Source organism: Carassius gibelio, chromosome A16 (assembly GCF_023724105.1).
Source record: "Carassius gibelio isolate Cgi1373 ecotype wild population from Czech Republic chromosome A16, carGib1.2-hapl.c, whole genome shotgun sequence".
Classification (NCBI taxonomy): domain Eukaryota; kingdom Metazoa; phylum Chordata; class Actinopteri; order Cypriniformes; family Cyprinidae; genus Carassius; species Carassius gibelio.
Window position 1 is genome coordinate 10,377,001 of NC_068386.1, and position 16,905 is coordinate 10,393,905.

General features: G+C 33.8%; 1 protein-coding gene across 1 annotated transcript; it reads left to right on the forward strand.

The window, feature by feature from the left end:
• LOC128030587 (tyrosine-protein phosphatase non-receptor type 6) lies at positions 1–16,338 on the forward strand. The gene is made up of 16 exons (XM_052618335.1): positions 1–152; positions 378–406; positions 1,282–1,404; positions 2,642–2,836; positions 7,411–7,591; positions 9,196–9,312; positions 9,796–9,921; positions 10,872–10,968; positions 11,101–11,180; positions 11,288–11,434; positions 11,584–11,718; positions 13,179–13,333; positions 13,696–13,763; positions 14,556–14,707; positions 15,343–15,416; positions 15,913–16,338. The coding sequence occupies exons 2-16, from the start codon at positions 399–401 to the stop codon at positions 16,013–16,015; spliced, it is 1,761 nt and encodes a 586-aa protein (XP_052474295.1). The 5' UTR covers positions 1–152; positions 378–398; the 3' UTR covers positions 16,016–16,338.
• The last annotated feature ends 567 nt before the right edge of the window (positions 16,339–16,905 follow it).

A 16,905-nucleotide genomic window follows, 5' to 3' on the forward strand; every position in this document is an offset into this window, starting at 1 on the left:
ACAAAAAGGAAGGAAGAAGTTTGTAACAGTGCATGAGAGAGTGAGAGAGGGAGGGACATATACGACAGGCTTATATACACTGTCTGGACGACCTGCTCATCAAAGCGCCGAAAACTGTTTATATTTCGAGAGAGGAGAGGCAAAGCGGGCAGGTATGAAGCTGCTAGACAAATGATTATGAGCTGTGGTTGGTTGTGTGAAGGAATGTCACTGCACTGGTTATAGAAAGAGGGAGGCAAATGGAAAAAGTAGAGGATGAGTGCTGACATATGACACGAAGAGAAGACGTCTTTACTGCTCTGGATTATTGTGTATGCCTATATCATATCTAATACAAAATTAATTTGCATTTAATTCTTTTTCCTTTTAACCGGAAGAGGAACATTTGAAAAAGGAAGATGGTCCGGTAAGTTGAGACAGACTTCGCACTTGTTCTCTTGTTGCAGTCTTGTTCAACTCCTCATCTTCCCCTTTTCAGTTTTGCTGCTCTTATGTTTTGCGCAACAGACTCTTTATTTGTGAGTCTTGCCATGTGTTTTTAAAAAGGCATTTTGTGTGTGTGTGTGTGTGTGTGTGTGTGTGTGTGTGTGTGTGTGTGCATAACTGCAATGTGCAAGGTGTATTTATATGCTGATGCATGTCTGGCTGCACGTGTATGTGCAATTCTGCAAATGCACTTGGTGGTTTGGTAGGCCGTGGTAGAGTGTACTTGTTTTTGCATGTGCTTCACCATAACACACACACACACACACACAGTTTACCCTCTATATCTATAAAGTAAATTATTTGGAGACTTTTTTTTAAATGCATGAATATATTTGCATTAAATAACAAATTCAAAATAATTTGGATCAATGTGCAAAGAAATAATGCTAGAGATTTTCTCAAAACTTAGTTTTTTTTTTTTTTTTTAAGGTTTTCTGAGGCATTTTTGCAGTTAAATTTAAACGTGTCAAGATGTGGATGTTTTAAGTCATTTCCCCTTGAGTTCAGACAGGTGTTCTAACCACAGGTGTAGTTCATCATATTAACTATGTATGTTTTAAACTAATATTACACCACACTGCCACAAATTTTGCAAATATTTTGTCTTTTTTTTTTTAACAATATGCTGCTTTTTATCATTTCAAACCCAATAAACTTATTTTGGGGAAAATGTTTGGCTTGCGTCCAGTTAAGTTGTCCACAAAAGTATATTGTGCCATTATGTGAAACCACTCTTTTACATTATCGTCTCTAGAGTATCTGACTCTAACAAAGGTTAATTTACACATTGAACAGGTGGTTCCACAGAGATCTGTCTGGATTAGACGCAGAGAGTGTTTTGAAGACCCGAGGTGTCCATGGCAGCTTCCTGGCCCGACCCAGCAAGAAGAATGTGGGCGATTTCTCTCTGTCTGTCAGGTACAGCACTTTTGGTTAGATGTGTAAAAATATCCATCTTCAGCCACTTTTTATGTCATTTAAAAAAAAATTAGATTCTTAGGATAAGCTGAGGTCAGACTGCGTGATAGATAGCCTTCATAGCTTTCTGTTTCTTTCTGCTGTAGTAAAAGGAAGCCTCTCTGTGTTGGCTAAAAAAAAAAAACTTTTTATTTACGGAATGCTTCTGTATTTGACTGGTTTGAGTCCAGTTATTACTTTTTTTTAATTTTTTCTCTTTTTTTTTGGAATAGATTGCAAGCGTTTTTTTTTTACTAGACAGACATCACATACAATGTGGCAATAACTATTTCATTATAAGCTGTGATAATTTCCATCACTTTTCCTTTCTTTTCAGAAGCTTTGTTTGAGTTGTGGTTTTCTGAGCTTTAACATATTAATGCATATATATTTTTAAGCAATTTTTTTCTTTTACACATTATCAGCAATGCAATTAAAGGTTCAGTTCACTTCACATAACATTGCAATAATTCACACATTTATCTATACGTGTTTTAATTAATTTTGTAGACGGTAGAACCTAATTAGATTTGTTTACGTTTAAACTGTTAAATATGCTTCGGGCTTACAATAATTTGTTTCCCTATGTGTTTAAAATACAAGTGTCTGCTTAATAATGGAACATTTTTCAGATATATTTGTACAATTCTTTAAGCTTTTAATTAATAGGATATTATAAACATAAAAAATGAAGGGAGAGGGGAAGTGAATGGGAATTCCCAAGAGTCCTCCATTTACATGTTAGTATTATGTCTCCTCTTTACTGTGCCACATATCTGATGTGTTGTTTCGTCTGGTGCCAAACCACTTAACCAAATCTAGTTTGCTGGCACACTTGAACACAGCTATTTTGGGATAATGACTTATTCTCAGAAAGACAAACTTTCAAACCTTGAAAAAAACGGATGAATATGTTTGGCTAATAAAAATCTGTGACAGAAAATATTACTGCCATCGTTTGTGAAAAAGACTTCAGGTCAAGTAATTACTTCACACTACCCATGCAGTTTCTACATCCTTTGTGAAGTTACTATTACTCCATATCCTGTGACATTATGTTCTCTTCAAACCAGTTTATGTTTGGGGACATGGATCAATTATTTTGAGATGCCTTGTTTTATTAAATAACAAAATAATAAAATTTTACTGAGCATGGTGCATCATCAGTCCCCTTTTCTTCTCTCCCTCTATCTCTCAGAGTGGGAGACATGATCACACACATTAGGATTCAGAACACCGGTGATTATTACGATCTGTACGGTGGGGAAAAGTTTGCAACGTTGGCCGAATTGGTGGAATACTACACTGGAGATCATGGAACTCTACAGGATAGAGACGGGACCATTATTGAGCTCAAATACCCTTTAAACTGTTCTGATCCCACCACTGAGAGGTAAGCCATCATGTGACCCTTCATCCTGAAGATGCCCAGATGTATTTATAAAATTAGCTGAACATAATAGCTCATACAAGAAGTTTTATTTGACTTAGGTTTATTCTAATTTGTTTGTGTGACTTAGTTTTTTAGAGTGAGTGTCATCTGTGTTTGCTAACCTTGTCTATGCAAAGTTATATCCACTTTCTCAGTAATGTCAAATATTCTGATTATGATGTTTGCATAGGTTGCATATGGAAATATTCCATTTGAACTATTCCAATCCGTTTGCTTTTCCTACACCATATCTCAATCCATTAACCCCCCACGGATGCATAAATACACATACACATGATATTCATGCTTGTTTCTACTGCTTACTGATACTGAATATATTTATATATGTGACATCAATCATTGTGGTTGCAGTCGTGCTGTTTACAGTTGTTTCTAAAGTTAGGTTGTTATTTTATTCATATCAGCTGGAAGGTCAACTTTTTAGTAAAAAATAAAAAAAAAGAGAATAACTTAAAAGGTCAAAGTCATAATGTGACATTTTCAGGTCTTGTAATTATGCTACTCCACTGTTTGATGTTAAACTTAATGCAGACATTTGAGTATTTGGAAAATCCTGCTTGAAAATTTATATTTAATCTGCGGCTTTAGTGGATCAAATAGTCAAATTGTCCATGTAAACATGGCCGCAATATTTTGGACATGGAAAGTCTTTGACTCATAAGGCTAAGAATTCATATTGGTTGTACTGTTGTTGATAGCCTATCGGTAAATAAAGTATTGCTGCTTTGCCCTTTTTGAGAGTATTAGACGTTTTGTAGATTTAGCAGTGGTATTTTATGCAAATGTATCTATTCAAATAGTGTTATGCTAACTGAGAGCATCAACTTTTATTTGTGGCAGATAAATGCTACTCAAGCTACACAGCAAGCTAACAAAAAGTGGTTAACTACAGAGCTTCAGTGTACTTTAATTTGTTTTTGCTACTAGCTAGTGTGGCTAACAAGAGAGCTAATAGTTCATAGTGTAGCTAATGCCAAAAAGTTAATGGCAAATTAATTTTAAAAATTGTTGTTACTGGCTACTACTTCCACAGTAAAATTGTGCATGCAAAATGTCCCCTCAGAGGACTTTCCATCCCTGCTGATTTTGTAAAAGTATTTTGTTAGCAGCACATGATTAGCCATTTTATCACACATTGGAATTCTTCCACACTTCTACTTTCAATTATCTCAGAAACCGAGGGACAAAACTTGATACAAATCTCCCAAATTCTTTCCCAAAATACTGTTAACCTTATAAAATAAAAAGTAAAACCAAACAACAGTGGATTCATTTAGTTCAGCAAGAGATATGTTAATGTGATCAGGAAGTATAAATCATATAAGATGGTCTCTTTGGTTTATGATTACACCAAATGCACCAAATTCTTGTCTGTTACTACAGTACATCAGAATCTGATACAATTTACATTTGGCCATTCAACTCAAGATTTTTTTCACATTACACTGTTATCAGTTTCTCCTGTTTATATGGATCATAGTCACAATACTGGACCTGCATTTGCTAAACATAAGCTTTTTAACATGCCTAATGTAAGCTAGACATCACTTTAGTTAACCTTACTTGCGTTTAAGTTTGTGGATGTTGGCTGTAATAATAAGCAATGCAAAATGCATGTTATGCACAGATATTTCAGACTTCATTCGTTCATCAATTTCCTTTTTTGTCTGCACACAATGTCTGTATGGTGCAAAATAAAAAAAAACTTTACACTTATAAGTGTGAAATATTTCAGATTTATTTTTATAGTTAATGCTATGCATTGGAAAAAGGAACAATAATTCACTAAAATTAAGACTCTAAACAAAAACACACTAAATAGGATTAAACTGATAAAGTTTATTATAAGTTTGTTATAAATGTAATAAAATGGTACGTTAAAGTTAAAGTTAATCATTATAATTTGTAATAATTATGAATAACAAAAAAATAATCATTTTTAGAATACTTTATTATAAATTAAAGTGCATATGTCTAAGACTGCTATCTATTTTGCATTCTTACATGTAATTACTTTTTTCAGTTACAAATGTATATTATATTATATTATATTATATTATATTATATTATATTATATTATATTATATTATATTATATTATATTATATTATATTACATTATTATCTGCATTTTGAGAAAAATGTTCATATTAATATCTGGTTTGTGACCTTTACCCAAGTTTGTGTAAAACCTGATGATCATGTCCACAACAGAAGTGAAAGCATCTGACCTTCCGTGCAAAGGAGAGTACTGATCAAGAATTTGCTTATTTGATTAATGACTTAGAAATAGTGCAGTCTTGAAAATTTCTTATTCATTTTATGTAAAAAATAAATAAATAAATGGTGTGTTGTTAATCCTAAATCCTGTTTATTGTCAGGTGTACGTAAAATGTTGATTCCCTGATTTCAGTGTGGCCTTTTGGATCCCAAAGTTTTACCACCCTGGTCATAGATTTTTCTTTAGTTCTTTATTTAATTTTAATGCACCTTGAATTGCAGTCATACTCCACCCTCCCTCTGCCATGTGTCTGACTTCCTCTTCTCAACTGCGGTTGGAAACTTTAGTTTTGACACATTTGCAAACAGTGACCAGACCCATTCAGGCCTTCCTTCATCTCTCCCCTATCTCTCTCAGCTCTTTGTCCCCCACACTTCTGTCTATCTCTTACTCTTTTTTTGGTCATGCTCATGATGAGCTGCTTGATGGGTGTTGTTTAACGGACAGAGAACCTAAAGTATGTAAACCTGGGTCACATGCAAACTCAGTGGGACACTTTTCGAAAAAAGTGTGTTTTTCATCATGGTTTTAACACCATAGAATTTTCTGGAACATTCCTTCTGGTATTTTCTAGAATTTACAGATATTTAAGGAGAAAGTTAACGCAAAAAAAAAATTCTGTCATAATTTACTTTCCCTAATGTCGGTCCAAACCTGTATTACTTACTTTCTTCTGCATAACAAAAAATATATTTTGCAATGCTTTTCAACCGTCGTTGTCCATACTACTGGGATCCAGAACAACTGACTTTCATTGAAAGAGTGAATGCTTACATTTAGAGCAACTTAAATGTAGAACATGGCCACCAGAGACTAACACATAAGAGATTCTATGTTGAAAGAAAATAATGCTCCCTAGTCTATCACGCAAGTTCTGATACCTTGGAAGACAATTTGCGAGGACAGATGGTATAAAGTTTATACAACTGGCATATTAAATAATACAATTAATGAGAATGTAACTTTCTAAAAAGATTGAAATGCACTGAAAATATTGTTGATTGTTGATGATTAGAAACACAAAGATGTCTGATTGCATGATGACATGGTGCCTTAATAATAAGACAGATGTCCTGCTGATATGTGTCTCAGTCACATGTGCTTAACTTTTGGTCATATGGATATGTTTAGTAAAGACAGAGAACTTAAGATTTGCATTAACAAGATTTAGTCAACTAAAAATATTAATTAGACCATTATAAATGTAAGGGTGACTCCACCTTTTGGTAGCTTCCCCCAGTCTCTGGAATGACTTGCCTATTTCTATTAGATCTGCTCTTCTTTGTCTGTTTTTAAGTCCGAGATAAAAACCAATCTTTTGAGTTGGCATATAACAAGTACAAAAGTATAATTGCACTGTATTTTAGTACTGTACCGTTTTATAAATTATTTTAGTCTGTTTTGTAATGTGGCATTTTATATATATATATATATATATATATATATATATATATATATATATATATATATATATATATATATATATATATATATATATATATAATATGCCATTAAAGTAAAATGACTCAAAGATGTCAAAGATAAAAATTTCAGATGGCATTTAGAGGCTTTTGCATCTGAACTCTTCATATATATATATATATATATATTTATATATACACACACACATCTATTATTATTCAGAAGCAACCAAATCATAATTCACCGGTTGTAATTGTCAAAGAGCAATCATGGAAGAACCCCCATTTGGCGATTTAGCAAGCCTCTCTTTTTTTTTCTCAAGACAAGAGAGAAGGAAGGACAAGCTAAAAATACACCAAAGTCTCGAGTCAAGAAATCTTGTCATCAGAAAATTTTCCGACCGCAGTACAGGAAGCTAAGATGTAGAAATTGAGAACTGAGCCCAATTGTTAACAACATTTTTTTGTATGCTAAAGCATGAGGGCTGCCAGACTTTTGCACCATGATTCAAAATTGGATTGCTAATAAACATATGTGCACTGGCAATACAGATGTGACATAAATGTTCAGTCTCTTGCTTTTGCTCTCATGGCTGCATTGGTTTGTGGTGCAGCTGCATTTGGCTCTTGTTTTGTATTTTTAGACTTTAACTGGTTTGTTTACTTCAGAGACGTCAGTTTATTCATGTTATGCATGCAGGAAATACTCTTCATATATAAACAACAAGGTACATTTTACTACTACTTTTTAATTTTTTTCTATTATAAGAAAATCTAACAATTACTTTTTGCTCCTTTGTTTTTGCATCTTCAGGTGGTACCATGGCCACTTGTCAGGTCCCAGTGCTGAGAAGCTGCTCCGTGAGCGTGATGAGCCCGGGACGTTCCTGGTGAGGGAGTCGCTCTCCAAACCAGGAGACTTTGTTCTGTCGGTGCTCACCGATGAAATGACCAGTGCTGGTAGGAGGGTCTCCCACATCAAGATCATGTGCAATGTAAGTGAGCTCACACATGAATGATTGTGCCTCATTCCTTGATGAATAGGATGTATGCTATTGGTCATTTAGATATAGAACATAATGGATCTAAGAATGTACTTTTATATAGATCTTAACAACTTGATCAATGACACAGCATTTAAAGGTATAGTTCACCCCAAAATGAAAAGTCTGACATCATTTGTTCATCCAAAATGTTGTTCCAAACCTCAGCAGAAGAAAAAAGATCACACAGGTCTGGAACAACTGGAACATCACTTTAGAATTGTAAGGTTCTATCTGCATTGTGAATGGTTTTGAGATATTGAGCTTCAATTCTTTATATTTATTTTGCATTCCATATACTTGGTAGATAGAACCTTTTTGCTTTCTAAATAAAAAGTCCCAAAGGTCCACCACATAGTGTAAATAAATTAGTCTCAAAATAAGAATTTGTGAATAACTAAATTTTGGAATGAAATTTTTAGAATAACTAAAAAATGTCAGATAGAAATTTAGAATTCTAAGGTGATGAAATACCAAAAATTAAATAAACTGCTTCGATATATTTGCACTCTGACATATATACTGTACACATTCACATAGTATGACATGTGTACGTACAGATTCATACAGTTTGACATACATACATATAAACATGCTTGACATACTTAGGAACAGTAAAGCATTTAAATACATATGGTACACACATTACGACACTGATTCACATGCTTGGGCTTACCTGAAAAACGCACTGGACTTTGAGTCATGAGTGTGTGTGAATGGCGGCGGGGGTGGTCATGCTCCACTCAGGGCTCTAAATAAGCACTATTGTGCTGTTGAAATGAATAGTTGAAGTATACGGCCAACGGAAAATCAGGTCAACGCACTGCCTGTCAATTGTTTATTTATTCCACTGGTATGTGCGTATGCGTATGTGCTTTAGTGAGGTTCAAAGCAGAAAAAGCACCGTCGTTGCATTGTTACCCTCTGAGCAGATTAACAGAACAAACTGTGTTCTGTGAAGACGGTTCTAATCGGCTCAGAGAACCAAACAATTCTGTTAAGGCCTAAAACCTTTTAAATCAGCCTATGCTAACCCTATTTTATCTAAGAAAATCTAAGCTCTCAACAGTGGAAAGCTTCTGTTAATCTGATTTAAAGACACAGAGAGCTTTTGTGTCGCCGTTTTGGTGATGTTATTAGCACATTTTCAAGCATTCCTATTCAGAAAGTTTGGTTTTCAATAAAACATATGCTTCACAAGATTATGAGAACAGGTTTTTGGAGATTCTCAGCACGGCCGTCGTGAATGTGGTGGAACTGACTTCAAATGAGGCACATCCTCTTAAAATGTTGTTCAAACGTAAATGCAGTAATCTCAAAGGAAATGGCGTTCAAGAGTAAAACAAAAAATATATAATATGCTTTCTCTCACAGTATAAATATTTCTTTAAACTGAAAAATACACAACTGTCTTGTCTTTATATTAAAATCATTTTTATAATTATTGAAGGTCAATTTTGGCATCCAGTTAAGGTGCCAGTGAACGGCATGTTACCCTTGAGTATGAATTCAACTGACTGATTCACTTTTCATTTCTCATGCACATTGATTTTCAGAATGACCGTTACACAGTTGGCGGAAAAGACGTTTTTGACAATTTGGCAGACCTTGTGGAGCATTTCAAACGCACTGGTATTGAGGAGTTGTCTGGGACAATGGTTTACCTCAAACAGGTGAGGAACATTTGTAGGGAGTGAGAGGGTTTTTTTTTTTTTTTCATACCAACATAAATGTCAAGCTAGATGCTCAACTAAACCACCAGCAACTAACCATCTACTGGTATTAACCACAGCACTGTGGAAACTGACTGTAAAGTTTGGTCATGTTAGCTTATGCAGAAATTATTGATAAATTAAGCTGAAATGTTTGATCTAAAACCCTTTGAAAATGTTGTAAGAGCATCTGTTCTGCAGAGGTAAAGAGATTTGAATGGAAGATATCTGTGAAATAGAGTTATTGATTAGTGTGACAAAACGGCACATCACAAAAAAACTGTGGGAGGCACCTTTAATGTAGTGATTAATCTTTGCCCTTTCTGTCTGTCTGGCTCTCTCCTCCTTTCTGTTGTCGGTCTCCTACTCCTTTCTGTCTGTCTGTGTTGATGTTTCGCTCTTCTGCCTGTTTGTATTTGTTTCAATGTCTATCCTTTTCCTCAGCCTTATTACTCCACAAGATTGAACGCAGCTGATATTGAGAGCAGAGTAAAGCAGCTCGACCTGACCTCTGATAACATGGACGGGGCCGATAAAAAGATAAAAGCTGGGTTCTGGGAAGAGTTTGATGTGAGTGGCATGTTTAAAGGTTATTCCCCACCTGCTGCAGATGAATCACAAGTCCTTAATGCAAAAAAACTAAAAAAACTATTTTGACAGTAATGCTACTTTTGTAAAGAAAATACATTAAAATATCTTAATATAGACTTACTGCTTTTCAGTTAAAATAACCTGTTTTATAATATGGACCAGCCTAAAAAAAAACACCTTTTAAAATGTGATTTGATTTGAGCTAAACAAATCATATTTATGATAAAATCTTTGTCATATTTGATTATTTTGTCAGATAGTTGAGCATTGACTTGCCTAGGAGAAACCAAAATTGCAAAAACTGAAAATAAGCAAATAAGTAAAGAAATCTTAAATTAAATTAAATTAAATTAAATTAAATTAAATTAAATTAAATTAAATTAAATTAAATTAAATTAAATTAAATTAAAACAAAATTCTACAGATTAGTTAATGTGAGTAAAAAAAGTTTTAATCCCATACAAATTTTGAAAGATTTGCATTGTAGTTTTAGGTTAGGTTCTTATTGTTCTTTCAAAGCAGTTAGATCTTAAGAGATAATTATTTGGATTTATTTAATAAATTAAGAAATTAAATATAGATTTTATTTTATTTTGTGTTTTTACATTAATTTTTTTTACATAAAAAGACAAAAACAGGCATACGTTTAATTGCCATCCATTTTTTCACATCATCTACTTTTACATTAGCTTCTGATTAAAGACAATTCATGCATTTTTACTGTCATTTTTGTAATTATACCAATTTGTACATGTTGATCAACTGTTGCTAAAATTAGTGCGTTTCTACTAAGATGATCACTGGTCGTAGTAAGGTTAGACCACATCCAAACTGTTTTGTTCAGAGCTGTTCTCTACAGGCAGGATGTGGTCATGTGTACTCTCTATCTGTGCTATTTCTGATCTATAAATCTGTTTTTCTTCTTTCAGGCGTTGCAAAAGTTGGAAACTAAGGTAACGAAGAGCAGAGATGAAGGGATGAGACCAGAAAACAAAAGCAAAAACAGATATAAGAACATCCTTCCCTGTGAGCAATGAATCTTATCGCACTGCAATATTTCTTGGATAAATATATAAATGAAATATAAGTTTAGTAGTGAGAAGTTGCATAAATTGTGACAGTTTTTATAATAATTATTTAATTTTTTTCTCTTTTCAGTTGATGATACTAGGGTTATCCTGCAAAACGCAGATCCCAATGTTGTCGGCTCTGATTACATCAATGCCAACTATGTTGTAGTACGTCCACAACATAAATCACGACATAATCATAAATCTCTCAAATTCTTTCGTTAAACCCTCTCTTTTCTCTCCTCCTCTCTTTTTCTATACGTCTGTGCTCCCAGAACAAATTAATGGATATTAATTACCAGAAAGTTTACATTGCTTGTCAAGGCTGCCTCCTAACAACTGTAAACGATTTCTGGCAAATGGTATGGCAAGAAAAGACTCGAGTAATCGTCATGACAACAAGGGAGGTTGAAAAAGGACGGGTTAGTAATTGTTGACAATCTTCCAATTCATAATGATTTTTTTATTTATTTAGTATTATTATTATTAGAAAATCTCTTGACTGTAAATTTAGCATTTTGAGGTCTATTAATATATAGGGTTTTTTTTTTGTTACATGCGCCCTCTGCAGAATAAGTGTGTGCCATACTGGCCAACTGCTGACGAAGAGCATAAGGAAGCAGGCAGATATGTGGTGACGTTACTGTCTGAGAAGGATGCTACTGATTACAAGGTCAGAGTGATGGAGCTCACAGCAACACACCGGGTAAGGAAACTGTCTTTTTCAATACTTCTGTGCGATCTTTCACACTAGCACACAGCACATTTCTGCATACAGCACCTGCTCCCAGATTCTGTCCATGTATTTCATTCTCTTCCAATGCATGTCATACCTTTGCCTTGATAAAACAGTTTGAAGAAAAGAGGATTGTCTCTTTAAAATATGGACTTTCTGTTATTAACTAACACAGTTGCATTATGGTTATATCAAAAAGTCTAAAGGTGACACCACCTTAGTACTCTAGTTCAAAGATTTTTAAGTAAGATTTTCTTTTTTAACTAAATGTAATATATATATATTAGGGTATGATGAGACACTTATCCCATGAGACAAAACACGAGACTGGGTTCACAAGAACGAGATGAGATTTTTTTTTTTTTTTTTTTTAAGAAATCCTCAATGATGAAATATATAGTGCAAATTTTATTTTATTCAAATAAAAAATGCAAAATGCTAAAAAATGTAGGTGCATTTTGAAATCAACTTGTATTTTATAAATTAAACATTTATTTCAATTAATTTTATGCAGTAATAAACATCATGTTAACACTGCAGAAGTGTTACTGACAAGTAATTGCACAAAAATATAAACTTAACTTTAAAGTGGAAATTAAGTAGATTTTCACTTTAATAAAAAAGTATACATAATAAACACAATTTAATGTATCCATTTACAAGAATTAACCAGTAGTTCCCAAACTGAGGGGCGCAGCAAGGCTGAGGGATAGGACCCTATTAAATCCATTTAATTTTTTCCTAGATTCTGTTTTATTTTATTTTTTTCTAAATTCATTTTTTCAAATTAACATTTAATTGTTATGTATTGCTGTACTCCTTTTTAATAGTTACATTAAATTATATCAATTAAAAAGCATGTCGAATTAATCAAAATCATGAAACTACACATTCCACATAAATCTATTAAAAGTTTAACAAAAATTTCAAGTTTAGGGCCCTATGAATTTTTTTTTTAATATATATATTATTTATATTTTTTTATTGTTACCTAATTCTGTGTTTTAGCATGTCTGATTCTTTGAATGTATAAACAACTTAATTTATTAATTAAATTTTTTCTTAAAGTAGCCTTTTGAATTTTTATCAAAATGAAGGCATAAAACATACATTTTATTTATCATTTATCTGTTGTAGGTGATATGATGCTGGTTTTACTCAGATCAATCAGTAAAATGTTCATGAAGTGACTCTCAGAGCAGTTTTGGAGACGTTGTTCATGTGTTTCCGTCCTCTCTGTTTTTATGACTGGATAGGATTACACTGCGTAATTTCCCGCTTATCATGTGTCCACTTGCCTGATGTGAACATAAAATATCTTACATACCACCACTTATGGCGAGTGTAATGCAAATATATTTGAGAGATCTGGAGTAAAAATAAATGAGAAATGCTTAAATAAAAAAAAACGTTATTTTATCCGATTCCAGAAAGAGCCAGCTCGCACCATTTGGCACTACCAATATTTGAGCTGGCCTGATCACGGCGTGCCGCAGGAGCCTGGTGGAGTGCTCAGCTTTCTGGAGCAGGTCAACATGAAACAGCACGAACTGTCTTCAACTGGACCCATGATCATCCACTGCAGGTACTTACTCTCAAAATAGCCTCTTATACCTTCATCTTCCACTTGGGTGCTTCATCATGAACATAAGACATGCTATTTCATGCTATATCAAATGATCTGAATAGTCTTTTATTAATCTTTTATTTTATTAATAGTAATTTTATGGACAGCATTTGAACACTGATGCAATATTAAATGCCACTTATTTTGTGTTTCTCACAAAACATCTTTGGGAGAAGCCATATTTCAACTTTTTGTAGTCAACTTGTCACATTTACATGTTACTCTTTAGTATTAACGTTCTGTGGGCGTTCAGTGTCTCAAGACCTCTGCCAGCTTGAAGAGATAACTTCAGTTATTTGTTGATTAATGTGTTTTGGCAGTGCTGGTATCGGACGAACAGGAACCATTGTGGTGATCGATATGCTTATAGATACCATTGATGCTAAAGGTGAGTTTATATCACTCTGTATTGAGGTTTTGAGGTTTTCTTACTTTCACTATGAACAAAAAAAAACTGCTTTCTGTGAGGCTTTAAAAAGTCAGCAGCCTGCTATCTGGAAGCTTGCTGGTTCAGTCCCTAGCTGAAGCAAAATATTAGCCATTGTACCCTTCACGAAAGCACTTAAAACCCTTAGGGATTGTCCTGGTAATACCTTCATGGTACCATTCTTTGGCAGCGTCACATGAAAGGTCATAGGCTCAATTCCCAGAGAACTGATGAACTGATTAAATTAAAACCTTGAATGTGATAAAAGTGTCTGCTAATTGCATAAACACACTAATTTATTTACTGAGTTGAGAATTTATGTATTTAGGTTGTTTTTACTCAAACCTCTGGAATCCTAATTTTTAATTAATCCCAGCTCTTAATGAGAAGTTTACAGTTTTATTTAAGCTTAAAAACATTTTAGAGAGGTCAGTACTGTTTCAGTATTCACCTTTATCTCTAAACATTAATGAACATTACCATGGCAAAGCTATTGCTACTAAAGGTTAATGCAGTGCAATCAGATTGATTAAAGCATTGTAACCTGTGAATGTCCTCAGGCTTTCTAATATGTTTAACTACTATGCTTCCTTTCTAAATGTTCCAGATGTTTTAACACAAATAAATACAGTTGGTCTTAAAATCTTATAATAGGCTTATTCTTAGTTGTTGCAACCACGTTTTCAGCCTAGATCCTGGATTAAACATGGAAGCAGTTTTTGCAAATGAATCTAAAGATGTTGTTTTTGTCAGGTCTGGACAGTGACATCGACATCCAGAAGTGTATTCAGATGGTTCGAGATCAGCGGTCTGGCATGGTGCAAACCGAAGCACAGTACAAGTTCATCTACTTGGCTGTGCTACAGTATATAGAGTCCACTAAACTCACACGAAGGGCTGTCATGGTAAGAAAACGGCTGAGGATCATGGTTGGAGGTTTTTAAAATGCACTAAAAGCAATAAAAGCAAATTAAGCCAATATTTGGTTTGAGGTTATTGAGCTTTTTTATGGAATTAATACTTTTTAAAGCAACAAAGCATTAAATAAAAAGAGACCATAAAAAAATTTTATAAGGTTACAAAAGCATTTTTATTTCAAGGAAATCCTGATCTTTTGAACACTCTTTTAATCAAAGGATCCTGGAAGAAAAATGTGATGAAAAAAATTTTCCCCACAAAACTATTACACAGCACAACTGATTTCAATATTGATAAAAATGGATCTTGAGCAGCAAATCAGCATATTATAAGGATTTCTGAAATCATGTGACACTGAAGCCTGCAGTTACTACACATTGTAATAATATTTAATGATATTACTGTATTTTATTTTGGTCAAATAAATGCTGCCATGGTGTGCTTATGACCCCAGACTTTTGAATGATAGTATATCCATTTGCCTTCAGAACAGTTCCCATGCAATATCTTATCAAAGTCAACACCGTAAAAAGGGAAGATAAGACTTATATCCTGTGTTTCCCATCTGTTGTACTTAGTATTGATATTGATTTATTTGTATTTTTTTTACTTATTGTTACAGGAAACAGAAACCGAATATGGAAACCTCTCAATTCAGCCTAAACACCAGAAGGCGAGTCGCAAAACCTCTTCGAAGTAAGTAGAATTCTGCTTGTAGTGTATCCTCCAATACTCCCAAAACCATCCAGAAACATTCCTCTCACATCTCCTTATCTTTCCCAAACCGATGAGCAGTTAAGTAGGCGGTTCAAAGATCTCTCAGTCTCATGGCCATTTTTAGAAGCATAAGAGCCGTTGTGCAATATCCCATTGGAAGAGAAAGGGAGGGATTGGGTTGGATATGTTATCACAGATCTGGTATTGTTTCAGTTTGATCCTGCTCTAATCACTGAGTTGAACTAACCATTGGCTTACTGGACAATGTTTGGCAAGCCTCTCTCTCACGTTTTGTGGTTTGGGTCAATTGATAGCTCAAGCTGCTGACAAAAACATTAAAACTTTGAAACATTAAAAACTCGTTCACTCCTCTATTCGTCTAGAAGTTGGGATGATTATGACGATTATGCTGTAAGTTTATGGATAATCAGTTATACTAATTTCTTTTCTTTTGTCTAATTTCTTTTTTTTTCAGAAAAAATGAAGATGTTTATGAGAATCTGGGAGCAAAAGGAAAGAAAGATGTCAAAAAGCAGCAGTCGGAGGATAAGAAGAGTGGCTCTGTCAGGAAACGATAAAAAGAAAAGAAAAGATGAAATTAAATTTTGCTTCATTATTGTACAGCTTATTTTAAAATAAAATTACAGCGGGTTTAGAGAAAACTGTGCCAGGGTTTTACAAAGTTGCTATTTGATCTAATCAAACAAATCTTGCTATGTTTTTTCTATGTCTATTTTTTTTTTTTATATTTAGTAAAAAAAAGATAAGTAAATTCACTTAATTGTAATTGATATAAATCATCCACTCGTTCTCAGTTTTAATAAAATGCTTGTCCAAAGACTGTTATCCCTGGCCATTGTTACACATCTGCTGCAATAAAATGAAGGTGTGTTTGCATACATTTTTTTATTTTCCGGGAAGTTCTTGTAACTGTACGGCCGAATGGAAAGGTTGATGTCCTGGGGAGATGATATGCACAAACCCTGGCCTGATGCCAGAGAGAGGGACCTGTATCATTCAAATTCTTTACATCAGACAGAGAGCTGAAGACATCAGGGTCAAACGTGGCCCTTGATCAGTGAACCCCATACAGGCCTGACCTTGTTTAACACAGAGGCACAGTGGGAGAAAACATTAGGAGAAATGAATGAACTTTACACAGCGCCACATGAGCAACAGAACAATGTGTCAGAGAAAAACTGTGGGATAAAGTGCATGGTTTGATTTCGAGGTACAGACCTACATTATGAATATTATGATTGGGTTTAAAATGTTATGTTTTTCAGTGTTACCCAACTTCTCTATACTGTCAGAAAATTTCCATATATTGTTATTCATCCTATTATTGATAGACATTTTTTTTTTAGGATAATTTATAAATCACATTCTCATAAGTATATTTAGCAACTTTCAACTGTGATTTTGCTTATATACTAAATGCAAAATGTTCACATCTTTATAAAAATAT

Excerpts from the sequence above, each read along its gene's own strand:
- LOC128030587 (XM_052618335.1), top strand. Across the intron at positions 1,405-2,641 it reads GATTTCTCTCTGTCTGTCAG|AGTGGGAGACATGATCACAC; the intron begins GTACAGCACTTT and ends TCTATCTCTCAG. Across the intron at positions 14,708-15,342 it reads TCACACGAAGGGCTGTCATG|GAAACAGAAACCGAATATGG; the intron begins GTAAGAAAACGG and ends TTATTGTTACAG.